Source organism: Castanea sativa, chromosome 10 (genome assembly GCF_040712315.1).
Source record: "Castanea sativa cultivar Marrone di Chiusa Pesio chromosome 10, ASM4071231v1".
Lineage (NCBI taxonomy): Eukaryota > Viridiplantae > Streptophyta > Magnoliopsida > Fagales > Fagaceae > Castanea > Castanea sativa.
The window spans coordinates 19,198,522-19,213,971 of NC_134022.1; the positions used below are offsets into that span (position 1 = coordinate 19,198,522).

At 39.2% G+C, this 15,450-nt stretch overlaps 1 protein-coding gene across 1 annotated transcript; it reads left to right on the forward strand.

The window, feature by feature from the left end:
• The first annotated feature begins 11,699 nt into the window (after positions 1-11,699).
• LOC142612169 (uncharacterized) lies at positions 11,700-13,356 on the forward strand. The gene is made up of 2 exons (XM_075784286.1): positions 11,700-12,234; positions 12,806-13,356. Exons 1-2 carry the CDS (start codon positions 11,700-11,702, stop codon positions 13,354-13,356), a joined length of 1,086 nt encoding a protein of 361 aa, XP_075640401.1.
• The last annotated feature ends 2,094 nt before the right edge of the window (positions 13,357-15,450 follow it).

Below are 15,450 nucleotides of genomic sequence, written 5' to 3' on the forward strand. Positions count from 1 at the left end.
TTCTTTTTTTGCAAATGGGACTGTGATATATTAGCATAAGTTTATCTTGTTCTTGATCGTAGTGGAGAGAGTGAGAGAGCGTTTCAGAGATGGTGTATGTATATCTGATATTTTATTTTTATTTGACAGGGTTTCTCAGCTATTGATTTTATGGATTTGGGTTGCCTTGGAATTAATTTTGGAAGTTGGTTCTTTTTTTTCTTTTTTATTTTGAGAAACAAGAATTTGAACTTTATTAAGTAGTAGGCAAATCTGCCTGATAAGTAGCAACGGCGTGCGATGAGACATTTTTTATCCACACTTAAAAACCAGTGACATGGCTTGCATGTAGAGCTAGGTTGTGAGCTATACTATTTCCTTCTCTACAAACATGAGAAAACCTAATTCAATGAGGGTGAGTTGTCATTCAAAGCGTTTATAACAATCTTTGAATCTCCCTCTAGAATGACATCATTCAAACTCAGATCAGCAGCAAACTGTAAAGGCTTAGATGCAGCCAAAGTTTCAAGCTCCACGACAGTTAGGGGGAGAGGGATGATTTGACACATTGATGCCAAGACCAGTCCTTGGCAATCTCAGATAATCACTCCAATCCCTGCCCTATCTTCTTCTTTAAACATGCACCATCAAAATTAACTTTCAAAAACTCACTTGGAGGGGCTTTCCACCTAGTCCTTGGTCTGATCGTCTCTGTATGGAAGTGAGGGACTGCTGCCCGCTACTCCAACAGAGCTGTAACAGCTCGCTGCACTACCTGTTCACGCGGAAATCCTGGAGGAGAGAACCGAACCTTATTACGTCTTAACCAAACTGTCCAGGTGATCAGCGCAAACAATTCTGCAGAACAATCCGAGTCCAAGACAAAAGCCAGCAGCTGTGCAAAGTCTGTGAAGCTTGAACCATTCCGAAAACTCCATTGCTGGTCTTCCTCCCAAACTATTGACAGATTGGGACAGGAACAGAGGCAGCGAAGCAAGTCTTCCTCATGGTTTCGACATACGCAGTGACTTGGATCATTCATCACACACCTTCGGACCAAATTGGCATTTGTTGGTAAAGCATTTCGGCTAGCTCTCCAAAGGAAATTCTCTATCTTGCTAGGTACTGCCATCCTCCAAATCTTCTTCCACAATGTCTTTGGGCTGTCCGATGAAGTCTGACTTGATATAGAGTTGTTACTGGGTTCGGACTTGAGGAAAAAATATCCAGATTTAACTGAGTATTCTCCGGATTGAACATAAGGCTAGTATAGAGAGTCATGAGCTTCTTCTCGGCTTAAAGGGATTTTTTGCACCAGGTCTGCTTCCGTGGGATTGAGTGCACAATGCAGCAAGGCAGTATCCCAGCTGCGTGTCAAGGGATTTATGAGAGTACTTACAGTTGCTTCTTGAAAATCTGAATTGAGAGGACCATACACACGAGGAGAGGTCAGTGATGGCAGCCAGTTGTCACCCCAAATTTTTATGTCTTCTCCAGTTCCCACTCTCCATTTAGCTCCTTGTTTGATAACCTCCCGACCTTTCAATATGCTTTTCCAATCATAAGATTCACCACGTCCTTCACTAGCCTCCATGATTGAACCATTTGGGAAGAACCTAGATTTAAAAACTCTGTAGAACAAGGAGTCTATATTGTGAAATAATCTCCAAGTTTGTTTTGCTAAAAGGGCTTCATTGAAAAGCAACAACTCCTTGAAACCCATTCCTCCCCTCGACTTTGGATCACACATATCCCCCCACTTAACCCAATGAATTTCCTACGCTCCCCCTTTTATCCCCATCAAAACTTTCGAATTAAACCCTCAATATTTTCTCATAGACCACGTGGTAACATGAAGCAACTCATTGTATAAGTTGAAATGGCTTGGACCACGACTTTGATCAAAATTTCTCTACCAGCTTGTGACAACAACTTCTCTTCCCAACCCAGTAGCTTCCTCCAAACTCTTTCTTTGATGTAATCAAAGCTTGCTTTCTTGTGTCTTCCAATGAGAGATGGCAGCCCTAAATATTTATCATAATGCACTATTTCGGGAACATCAAGCGCCTCCATAATTTCTGTTTTTGTTGCATTAGTGGTGGATGTGCTAAAAAACAGAGATGTTTTTCTTTGATTTATTTGTTGTCCGAAAACACTTTCATAGGTAGCCAAAATATCAAGCACCTTTTGGCAATCATGTCTATTTGACCTGTAAAACAGCAAACTATTATCTGCAAAGAGCAAATGGGTTAGTCCTGGGCTCCGTCTACAAAGGGAGAAACCCTTAATAGAACCATCTATGGCAGCTTTGGAAATAAGGTTATGTAAACCTTCTGTGCACAAAAGGAAGAGGAATGGGATAGTGGGTCTCCTTGTCTTATTCCCCTTGTAGGGTGAATTAGCCATTTTGGTTCACCATTAACCAAGATCGATTATGTTACAGATTTTACGCAAATCATCATAAGATTTATCCAATTCTCCTCAAACCCCAATCTTCTCATAATTTCCTCCAGAAAAGACCACTCCACTTTATCATATGCTTTGTTCATGTCCAATTTGAGGGCCATATAACCTGTTTTGCCTGTTTTATGGTTTTTCATACTATGGAGAGTTTCAAAAGCCACAATAGTATTGTCAGAAATAAGGCGGTTTTTTGTGAAAGCACTTTGATGCTCAGTGATGATGGATGGCAAAATTTTTTTCAATCTATTTGCTAGGACCTTTGAAAAAATTGTATAAAGTACATTGCAAAGACTGATAGGTTGGAAATCATTAATTGACATAGGGTTTTATGCTTTTGGGATTTGAGTGATGAATGTGTGGTTTATGGGGTTTGGGAGGGTGGTAGTATTTAGATATGATAGAATTGTTTTTGTGACATTGCATCCAACTAAATTCCAAAAAATTTGATAAAAAAGAGGGGGCAAACCATTGGGACCTAGTGCTTTAAGGGGCGCCATTTTTTTCAAGGCTGCCTGAACTTCCCATTCCATGAATTCCTGAGCCAGCAATGCATTCATCTCTCCTGTAACAAGTTTGGGCACTGGTTCCAAAGCTTCCTTACTCATAACTAGATTTGTGGAAGTGAAGAGTTTCTGATAGAAATCAATAAAAGTATCTACAATAGCTTCTTGTTGTGTAATCCACACTCCATCAATATTGTTTATGCCTGAAATTTTGTTTCACCTAGCCTTTGAGTTGCCCTGCTATGGAAATATTTGGTATTTATGTCTCCGCCAATCAGCCAATGGTTCTTTGGCTGTCTCCACATTTTGTTCTCCTTAATCATCAACTCAGTCACTTCTTTATTTAATTCTCTAACCCGTAAATTACTCCTTGTAGGGGTGTCCACGGGTCGGGTCAGCTCGGGTTTGGGCTTAACCCGGAATCGACCCAATTTTGTCGGGTTGAAGGACGATGGACCCACCACCGATTGCAAAAACCTACGGGTCAAGTCAGATCGGGCCCGGGTAGACGTCGGTTGGACCCGACTCGACCGAAAGATAGAAAACAAAGATGAAAATTGGTACAAATTTCACAAATCTTAAGAACAAATCTACAAACCCAAATATCAATAACCACAAATTCGAAGAACCCAGACAAAAATAGAGAGAAATAATAACAAATCTGAACTTGCATGAGAATAAAACGAAGAAATAAAGAGTGTTATTTGTAGATCGGTGATGGTGCAATGATGGAGATTTGTAGCTCAGCGATGGTGGAGGTTCGAAGATCTAAAGATTCAGATTGGCAATGGTGTTGGCTGGTGATGGTGTTGGCCGTTAAGTGTGAGAGAGATCGAGAGCGTGAGACTCTAAGGTGAGACTGAGAGAGCGAGTGGATAGAGAAACTAACGGTGAGTGAGCCGGTGATGGTCTGAACTGGAGTCGAGAATATAAAATAACTAAGAACTGGGTTATATAAACGGTCGGGTCGGGTAGATTGGGTTTTGGAAGGGAAGACCAGCCACCCAACCCGTCGGAATCGGTTTGGGATGGCAGGGACCCGCCGCCGACCGCCAAGTAGTTGGGTCGGGCGATTGCTGATCCAGGTCTGGTCAGTTTGGCCGGGTGGGTCAAGTCTATGGTTTTGTTGGACAGACCTAGCTCCCTAAATGCAAAGCAATCTATTCGGCCTTGGCTAGCATTTTTTTTTTCTCCATTAACTCTCGCCTCACATTCCCAAAATTACTCCACTGTGTTAACTTTGTTCCACACCGTTCAACCTTTTTCATCACTTGCATCTTAACCCCACATTGAATATCCCCTCCCCATACTGCTTCCACCGTGCGGCCACACCCCTTATTTGTTAACCACATTTCTTCAAATCTAAAAGGTCTAGACATGGGAGGAGGAGCTAAACCATTTGGGAATTCATAGGGGTATATGATCCGAAGTGCAACAATTGAGATGAAATACCTTTGTCACAGCAAATTGCTGCAACCAATCGTTCGTACATAGGGCTCTATCCAATCTCTCCTAGATAGATTGACCATTGGCAAATTGTTTCCTCCATGTAAACTTTGTACCCGAGTAGCCCAAATCAATAAACCCACACTCATCAATTGTGTCCCGGAACAATTGCATCTAATTGTGACTTATCCTATTTCTCCCCAATTTTTCATCTCCTCTAGTCAATTCATTAATATCTCCCGTACAAAACCATGGGATTTAGAATTTACGGTCCAAACTAAGTAGGTTCCATGATTCAATTCTTCGTTGAGTCACTGGTTCGCCATAAAAATCGGTGAACCGCCATTCATTCTCTTGATTCTTGTTTATTATTGCATCGATGTAATTTGTGCCTGGAGATTGCAGAAGATTACTGCTTCATCTGCAAAGATGGAGGGTTGCTTATGGTCTGTGAGTACAAGTGAGCAAAAAAAAAAACCAGAACTTAAATAAATAAATAATTGGGTAGGCCAGTGATTTATTTAAGAAAATTCAAAAGTTGGTCCTCTGAATCTTTGGTAGAAGGGTAGTAATCTATCAAACATATTTGTTTGTTGGATTGTGCTGCACGTGCCATGCATGTGATTGAGTGAGGTAATGTAAGGCACTTGTGGTTACTGTATATAGATGTTTCAAAAATAAAATGTTAAAATATAACAGATTTCTTCCAAGGATGTAATTGTGTTGGGTGCAAAGGAAAATTATTTTTTAACTTTGGATGGTAGATTGTTGTATTTGTACCTCCTGTATATGATAATTGGAGGGTATCTCATTGGCTTTGGAATTATTATTTTAACTGTGATATAAAGTAGGGGTGAGGTGCCTGGATTGAATGAACGGTAAATTTGGATGAAATATTTTGGTCCTTCTATTTTTATTTGTTCACTTTTGTTTTTGTGGTATTAGAATGATATTTAAATAATCTGCCAAAATTTGGATAAATTAACTTGTCATTACCTGATTACCAACCCTTTCTAATGGTGGCTTGCTCCAGCTTAATGACTTCTGCTAAGTGTTTACTGCTGCTGGTTTTCCTCCTTTACAATATGATCCATATGTCTAAAATAAAACTTAAATGCTAGGTTAAGTCATCAAAGATATTGTAGGTGTAGTATTGGTTTCAGAATTAAGAAACTCGTAATTTGATACATTTGCTTTGTGGTAAACAGTATTTAGATACAAGCTTCGCAATTAGGCACACAAGTATTCCTATGATATGTTACTAATGGCACCGGATGATTTGAAAGTATGGTCAAATTTATGATTTTGCTTATATCTTACATGTTTGATCAAAGGAATTGTATACCTACTTTTAATTTTCAGAATTAAGAAACTTGTCATAGTGCATATTTGATTTCTGGTTACCAGTTCCTTGCTACAAACTTGGTCTTTTCTAGCACAAGCATGCTATGTTTCTAACAGGGCTAGGTGATTAGTGATGCTAGTCAGATGTATAATTTCCTATCCTATATATTTGGATACTGATACATCTATTTCTCCTAAGAACTTTCACATATAATTGGAAATTATTATGTCTTGTTCTCCTAACAACTTTCATATAAAATATACTTTTTGGTGTGGGGTTAAAAGACATTGTCGGTTTTTTTGATAGCATGTTCGATTTCAGGGATTGTCTTACAGTATCATCCTCATTGTGCGGGCAGTGATGATTCTTCTATGAAGACTGTAGATCGCTGGACTTGCGGTTAGCCACTAAATTTGATCTATGATGATACTTCTGTGTAATATTTTTTCATTTTGAATGAATTCTACCGTTCAAGCATTGTGCAGATTAGTATATGTAAAATACATGGAGCCTGACAACACATCCCTTTTTTATGTTTGATGTAGGGAATTTCCACGAATTCCTAAACCTGTAAAAAACAAAAATAGAGAAAACACACGCCAAAGAAAATAATCACACGTACAAGACAGTATTTACGTGGTTCGGCAATTTGCCTACGTTTACGGAGTTGCAGGAATTTCACTATTATCAGAAAAAAATACAAAGTGAGGCTACAGTTCTTTTTCTCACTCAAAACCGACTACACAAAACCCTAATCACAAAAACTGCGTTTTATACATCCTGCGCACAGGATTCACAATGGACTAAGCCTCAAAAAATCTCTCATTAAAAAACCACACAACATTATTCGGGTCGGGTCGCCAACCGGATCAAACATAAACTAGGCTCCACAAAGCCTAACATTTGACACATATGATATGCGTGCCACAAACTTTTCCCCATTTTGATTATGTTAAATGTCACGCTGTCACATTATCTTAATGGTTTAGGGAAACAGTAATTAAATCTGGACCAGATTTTTGCTTATTGGATATTGAATTAAGTATAATTAGTATGATTTTTTTAACTCAAATAATGAAAAATGCATACCCAACTTTGCAATTATAGAGAAAACATGTTCCATCATATTATGCCGATGTTTTTTTCATCCTAAATTTGTGCAGGTATGGCAGATAGACCATCTTTCAGCTCCACTTCGGTGGCGAATTACTTTACTTTCTAAATAAACTAAGCCTTTCTATAGTACTTTGTGGTGCTTTCTTAGTATTATTTTTTTGAGCCCCTCTTTTTTATGCTTGCAACAATTTAGATGTACCTGCTTATAAGAAGCGTAAGGTTTTATATTTTAGGTTGGCATTCTTGCTTCATTTGCCAGAAAAATTCAAAATTTCAGTGCTTTGTCGCCCAAATGCCGTTTGTGGACACTGCATCTATGATGCTGAGTTTGCATGTGTTAGGGGGAAGAAAGGATTTTGCAATCACTGCTTGATTCTTGCACAACTTACAGAAGAAAACATCAATGTTGACTTTGATGGGGTATGGTCGTCTCTGGAAAGACATCTCTAATTTGATTTATTTTTTAATAAGTAATAGAAGTTTTATTAAATAAAAATGTTCTCCGTGTTCATGATGATGAACACACTATACTCGAAACAATTACTGACAAATCAATAAGAAATGCTAACGGATTGTAAGAAATCAAAACTAGAAATACGTTACTTAAAACCCCAAATACAAGACCACTCAAAAAATGTCCAAAGTAGCAGAGACTTCACCATACCTAAGGGCCTCTCAATATCTTCAAAAGTTTGTTTTTTACGTTCCTACCAAATTAACCACATTAGACATGCCGGTGCCATATAAGCCATCTCTAATTCGTTCATTCTTGTATTCAGGATTTTTTGCTTCTTCAACTATCTTCTTATATTGTTTTTCCTTTTCTTTAATTCAACAAAAAACCACCAAGAATCCGCTTTTTTAGTCCACAAGTATACAAGAGAGGAGCAACATAGAGTCTTCGTCATAGGAAAATGCTGTGTGTGTGTGTGTGTGTGTGAGAGAGAGAGAGAGAGAGAGAGAGAGAGAGAGAGAATAGCTGTCTTGACATAACGCTATCTTATATCCTTTGTTTGATTGTTCCATTTTTGTTACATTTATAATTTTTCAAAATAATTTTTTAAAGGAAGTTCTCCCAATTATAAGTGGCTTTCAAGTGAAATGAAAATATGAGAGTTTAATGCTGATCTTTAGATTATGAAGGTTAAGTCTCAGTTGAAAAAAGGCATAATTATATTTTACAAATAACCTAAACCTTATATTTATCAATGGATTCAAATAATCAGTTTTCCTACTTTTGTTTTAGCTTCTTGAGGGTTCTTTTTCTTCTTTCAATAAGTGTTATTGGTTTGGCCAAATATATTTGGGAATTGTTACTTTTTTTCCCACTAGCTATATGGTTATGACATACAGGGCAAGATAGACTTCAAAGATAGAGATACATATGATGGCCTTTTCAAGGAATATTGGGAGAAAATCAAAGAAAAGGAAGGGTTAATGATGAGTCAGAAATTTATGACTGTCATTAAGCTAAGATCGTCATTAACCAAGAGAAGATGTTATGCATTTATTACGCTCAATGATGACAAAGCGTAACGGACAGAGCAACAGCCACAAAGTGAGCTATGAACTTTAGACAAAGATTTTGTAACGCATTAGCCGTTGAGCATAAATACAATTATTCATTGCCCATTAATGAGACACACAACTATAAAAGAGAAAAGAACAGAAGTTAAACAAATACTCTACGAAAATCACTCTCCAATCAATTCTCTCTGAAATCTTTCTCCTTTACTAACTTGAGCATCGGAGACGGTTTGTCTGATGCCACATTGGCGTGTTACTATTCCACCCAGTTTATTTTGTAGGTTTTCCTCCAATAGAGATGACACCAATCACAGCTTCGTCTATCCACTATGAAGAGGAGCTCGACTGCTGATTTCTTGCATCATCAGTTTGGCGCCGTCTATGGAAACATTAATCATTCAAAGCTATCTTTCCCAGTGACAAAAGAGTTCCTCAAAATATAAGATGGAGTCAGAGGCTGCACAACAGCTAGAAGCTATGCAACAACAACAAATCCAAGCCCTCCTGGCTAATGTGGAAGAGCTGACTCGCCAGAATGAAGAGCTTTGAAAGACAATGGAATCCCAAAACGTAGAATGTCAACGAACAGTTGAAAACCACAATGACGAAGAATCAAACTCCCAAGCCAACAGACGAGACAGGACCTCAGGAGGAGATTCCTTCAGGGTGGAGAATGACAAAGGCGGGGAGAATTTGGATGGGATGATTCGAAGGACGGACTCACCATACACCATTGAAGTACTGAACCGTCCCCTCCCACCGAAATTTCGTCTCCCACAGTTGGAATCATATGAGGGTTCCAAGGATCCCTTGGATCACATTGAATCATTCAAGAAATTGATGCTGTTGCAGATGACCCCAGACAAGGTGATATGCAGGGCATTCCCAATGATGCTAAAAGGATCAGCTAGAGTATGGTTTAGCAAGATACCCCCAGGACCTATTGCAAAGTTTGAACAACTTAGCAAGGGTTTTGTTTGTCATTTCATTGGGGGGCAAAGACATAAGAAGCCAACTGGTCATCTCCTCAACATTTAACAAGCAGAAAGAGAATCACTAAGATAGTACATGACTCGATTCAATAAGGAGCTACTGCAGGTAGATGAAGTTGAAGATCAAGTCATCCTAACAACTTTCCAAGTAGGGTTGCTACCCGGAGATTTTTTTCTTCTCAATCACCAAAAGCCCACCAAAAACGGTTGCATAATTGCTTCGAAAAGCTCAGAAATATATGAATGCAAAAGATGCGGTGCTTGCAAAAGAAATGAAAGGAAAAAGGAAGAGAGACGAAGGAATAAGCTGCAATCACGGTAAGAAGAAGAAGGCACAAAGTGTTGAGCAGACCACAAAAAAAAAGAAGGAACTTCTGGATAAAAGGCCAAAGTTCACTAGCTTTACCCGTCTAATAATGTCAATTGAGCAAGTATTGATGCAGATAAGGGACGATCCCTCCTTGCAATGGCCAAAGCCAATCAATGCTCCAGTAGAAAGAAGAGACAAGAACAAGTATTGTAGATTCCACTAGGACCATAGGCATCACACTGACGAGTGTAGACATTTAAAGGGCCAAGTGGAGACTTTAATCCGGCAAGGGAAGTTACAGAAGTATGTCAGGAAAACGAAGCCCTACAGGTACCAACGGAAGGACGATAAAGACAGAAATCGAGAAGTAAGAGATAGCAAACCTCCTGCAGGGGAGATAAAGATGATCTCAGGAGGATTGTTGGCATGCGGAACGCTGAAGTCCCTGAAAAAAGCACATGAGAACGAAATAAATAATGTCCATTCACGACTCCCTCCAGTGAAGATGCCAAGGAGTGACGAACTTGATATCATCTTCTTAGAAAGAGACAATTGTGGCATTAGATAACCCCATGATGATCCACTGGTAATCATGCTTAGAGTAAAAGAATTCAACATCCATCGGGTACTTATCAACAACAAAAGCTCAGTAGATATCATCTACTTACCTGCATTTCAGCGGATGAAACTAGACAAGAGAAGGATTAGGCCTTTCACCTCTCCTCTGGTAAGCTTCATTGGGGGTAGAATCGTCCCTAGGGGCATCGCTACTCTAACCATGATTGCAGACACTTACCTAGCATAGATCACCAAGGAAATTGATTTCCTCATAGTTGACTGCCCCTTAACATACAACATCATCTTGGGAAGATCTGCACAATAGGCTAAGAGCAGCAACGCCAGCATATTACTTAAAAGTGAAATTTGCAACAGCCCATGGGGTAGGAGAAATAAGAGGAGATCAAGTTCTGGCAAGAGAGTGCTAACCAAGCTGCCTTAACATTTGGGGAGAATCACATGTGGGTGATCAATGAACCAGAGCCCATCTCCGAACCGTCACTACAAGAAGTTGAGGTCGTCCTAGGAGATTTGTCAAAAGTTTTGAAGATAGGATCAACACTCCCGACTATGGAAAAAGAAAAGATGGTTTCCCTCTTGAGGGTAAACCAAAATGTGTTTACATAGAAACACGAGAATATGCCTGGGATTGATAGGAAAATCATACAGCATCATCTCAACGTTAACCCAGAATGCAAACCTGTGTAGCAGAAGTGGAGAATATTTGCACCAGAGCGCAACAGAGCAAAAACTGAAGAAGTAGAAAAGCTACTGGAAGCTTGTTTCATTAGGGAAGTCTTCTACCTAGATTGGCTAGTAAACGTAGTAATGGTAAAAAAGAGCAATGGCAAATGGATGATGTGCATTGATTTCACAGACTTGAACCAAGCCTATGACAAGAATAGCTTCCCCTTGCCAAGGATTGATCAACTAGTAGACTCAACTATTGGACACAAGCTCTTAAGTTTCATGGAAGATCAAGAGAAGATCTCGTTCGTCATTAGCCAAGGGTTGTATTGCTACAAAGTTATGCCCTTTGGATTGAAGAATGCAGAGCCACATACCAAAGATTGGTGAATCGCAATCCAGACAAAGTAAAGGCAATAATCGAGCTTAGATCACCAAAAACAGTGAAGGAGGTTCAGAGCTTGACAGAAAAGGTTGCAGCTCTAAACAGATTCGTCTCCAGGGCAATGGATAAGTCCATGCCATTCTTCAAGGTCTTGGAAAAGGCCTTTCAGTGGACTAACAAATGCAAAGAAGCCCTTGCAAAATTAAAGGAGTATCTAACGAAGCCACCATTGCTAAGCCCCTCCGTGATGGGAGAAGAACTGTACCTCTACTTAACAATGTCTAACACTGCAGTAAGTTTGGCACTGATCAAGGAAGAAGAAAATGTCCAGAAGCCGATCTACTATACTAGCTAGGCATTCTAGGGAGCAAAGGCAAATTACCCAAGGATGGAAAAGATAGCTTTCGCATTGGTGGTCGCTTCCAGGAAACTCCGTCCTTACTTTCAAGCACACTCCATCGTCGTCATAACAGACCAACCAATAATAAAGAAGATGAACAAGATAGATGCAATAGGAGGACTCATCCAATGGGCAATCAAACTAGGCCAATTCGACATCAAATATCAGCCTCGAGCAGCAATCAAAGCCCAAGTACTGGCAAACTTCATCACAGAATTCACCTACCCCTGCAAGGAAGAAGAACTCCTTATGGAAACATGGACAGTTCAAATAGATGGGTCTGCCACGAAGAAAGTAGGAAGGACAGGAGTAGTGCTCATATCTCCAAAAAAAGAAATATTGAACTATGCAGTTAGACTGCAATTCTCCACAATGAATAATGAGGCTAAGTATGAAGCATTGCTAATAGGGTTAAGTCTAGCAAAAGCTCTCAGAGCAAAGAATCTTATCATCCAAGTTGATTCTCAGCTCGTAATTGGACAGGCGAAGGGAGATTATGAAGCCAAAGAAGAGAGGATGTCTAGTAACTTAAGATCGTCCAACAACTCTCACAGCACGTTGACGGCCAAGACTTTTTGCAAATCCCTCGGGCCAAAAACGCAAAAGCTAACTTCCTAGCCAAATTGGCCTTATCAGATGACTACAATGTGCCCTTCGAGCTATGTATAGAGATAAGGGGGCAACCAAGCACATGAGGTGAGCAGATTCTGAAGATAAGAGAGCAAGACGAGTGGATGACTCCAATCGTCCGTTATTTGAAAGAAGGGTGGCTCCCAAAAGATAAAAAAGACAAGGTTATTCACTCTCATACTTAAGATGTGCTAACTCAGAAGAAGCGGATTATGTGCTCCGTGAGATACACAAATGAATTTGTGGAAATCATGTCGGAGTAAGGTCTTTAATAGGAAAGACACTCAGAGCAGGATACTACTGGTCGACTTTACAGAAGGACACACACGACCTCGTCAGAGCATGCGATAAGTGTCAATGCTTTGCAAATGTCCAGACAGGACCAAGAGAGACGATGACACCCATATCTTCGCCATGGCGCTTTGCCTAATGAGGTATTGACATTATGGACCCATTCCCTTTAGGAAAGAAGCAATTAAGATTTCTAATTGTCGCAGTTGACTACTTCACAAAATGGGTAGAAGCAAAGCTAGTAGCAACGATAACAGAGGCTAAAATCACCAGCTTTGTGTGGAAAAACATCATCTGCAAGTTTGGAGTCCCACGCATCATATTATCAGACAATGGAAAGCAGTTCGACAATCCCAAGTTTCGAAAATTTTTCCAAGACTTAGGAATCAAGAACCACTACTCTTCTCCAAGACATCCTCAAGCTAATGGTCAAACAAAAGTGATGAACAGAAGTTTGCTCAAAATTATCAAAACTCAGCTTAAAGGGCCAAAGGGGGCATGGTCTAAAGAGCTACCAAATGTCCTTTGGGCGTATAGGATAACCGCAAGAGTTCCAATAGGAGAAACGCCATTTAGACTAACATTTGGCATTAAAGCCGTCATACCAATGGAAGTAGGATTGACGAGCCTCCAAGTCAAAACCTATGAAGGTCAGAAGAACCAACAGGAGCTTAATAGCAACTTGGATCTAATTGATAAAGTCAGAAAGGAAGCCGAGAAGTGAATGGCCAAACACAAGGAAGCAATGGCCAGATACTACAACAAAAAAGTCAAGGTAAGAAGTTTCAACACAGGAGACCTCGTCTTCAGGAAGACATCATAAGCAACAAAGGACCCATCCCAAGGAAAACTGGGACCAGCTTGGGAAGGCCCCTACAAAGTAATGTGTCACTCCAGGGAAGGCTCCTACTACCTAAAGTCTTTAGACGGCCAAGAATCGCCTTGACCTTGGAACATAGAACACTTGAAGAAATACTACCAGTAAGCAATCTTTTACATTTCAAGATGCCCAATCTTCATCTTAATATGTACGTCAGTTATTACTTCCGTCATTCATAGATCAATAATACACAAGAGCATTATCCATGCGTATTTATCAAAAATCATCCACGATTTATTTACCAACAAAAGCATATGTAATATTTAGGGGGTCATCCTTGGGAAACGTCCCAAGAATCTTCGTGATTATCACTCAAAATTAAGAGTTGTTTATACACAGCCAACATCGTCATAGCCATCAAAGTTGTTAATATACAACTATCAAAGTCGACTAAATGAAAAGTTGTTTAAACACAACTATTATGATAGTCATTCAAACATGAACGAATAAAAAATGGTTAACCTAAAGACACTCCAATGGCATGACTCGAAGTCATACATACAGCATAACATCATCATTCAAACATGACTCAATAAGAAACTATTCAAACACAGCTAAACATAAAAAGTTGTTCAAACACAACTAACATCGTCATTCAAACATGACTCAATAAAAAGCCATTCAAACATAGCTAAACGTAAAAAGCTGTTTAAACACAGCTAAACACAAAAGAGTTGTTCAAACACAACTAAAATCGTCATTCAAATATGACACAACAAAAAGCTGTTCAAACACAGCTAAACATAAAAAGAGTTGTTTAAACACAATTGAAATCATCACTCAAACGTGATACAATAAAAAGCTGTTCAAACACTTCCAAACATAATAATAATAATAATAATAATAATAATAATAATAATAATAATAATAATAATAATAATAAAATAAATAAATAAAAATTGTCTAAATACAACTGAAATTGTCATTCAAATATGACTCAACCAAAAGCTATTCAAACACAACTGAATGTGAAAAAGCTGTTGCCATTTCCATTCAAACATGACTCAATGAAAGCATGAAAAAGTTGTTTCAAACACAACTAAAGCATAAAGGTATCCCAAACACAACCACAATCGTCATGCGAACACAGCTGAGATTTACTTATAAAAAACTACATGTTAGCAATTCATAAAAGGATTTGTCATTGTTAGAAAGGAAATGCATGCCCAAAACACAAGGGCCCAAAGAAATTGTTTAGAAGGATAGCTCAAAACAATGAGCCCATAAAAAGAGCTAGAAAAAAAAAAATATATATATATATATATATATATATATCACTGTTCATCAGAAGCTGGATCTACAGGAGTTATGGTTGTGGCCTCTTTTGTTACCTCGGCTATGGTCGTAGCTTCTTCCATCACATTCTCAGCTGTGGCCTCGAAAGGACGATCAGTTGGTAGTTCCTTCTCAACCTCACCCATAACAAGACCAGAGAGGTCCAAATTTGGGTGATGCTTTGCCATCCATTTTCTAAAGAGCTCAAAGCCCTCCACGTAATACTCACACAGCTCTTCTAAGTAAGAGTTGGAGTCCTTGAACTCCTGCACTGCCGTGGCCCCAGCCTTTTGCAACTTCAACTACAGATCACCAATCTATTTGTCCTTCAGCTTGCAAAAGTCCTTCTCCACTTGAAGACTCTTCTCCAAAGATGCCACATGTTCTTTGCCATTCTTAGCTTCGACGGTAAGGATGGAAACCTTGTTCTTAAGTGTCTCATTCTTAGTAAAAAAGAATTTGGTCATAGGCTCAGACGCGGCCACCCTCTTCTCCAAATCCAGAAGCTTCCCAGAGACGAACTAGGACTCCCCTAAAGCCTACAAAAAATCTCTCTTAGCGAAAGCAAAGTAAAAAAGAAAAAGCAACCTACATTATCAAAATATACCTACACGAGCTTCTAAATATGAGACGACATCACCTCACTAGACGACTTCGCCATCA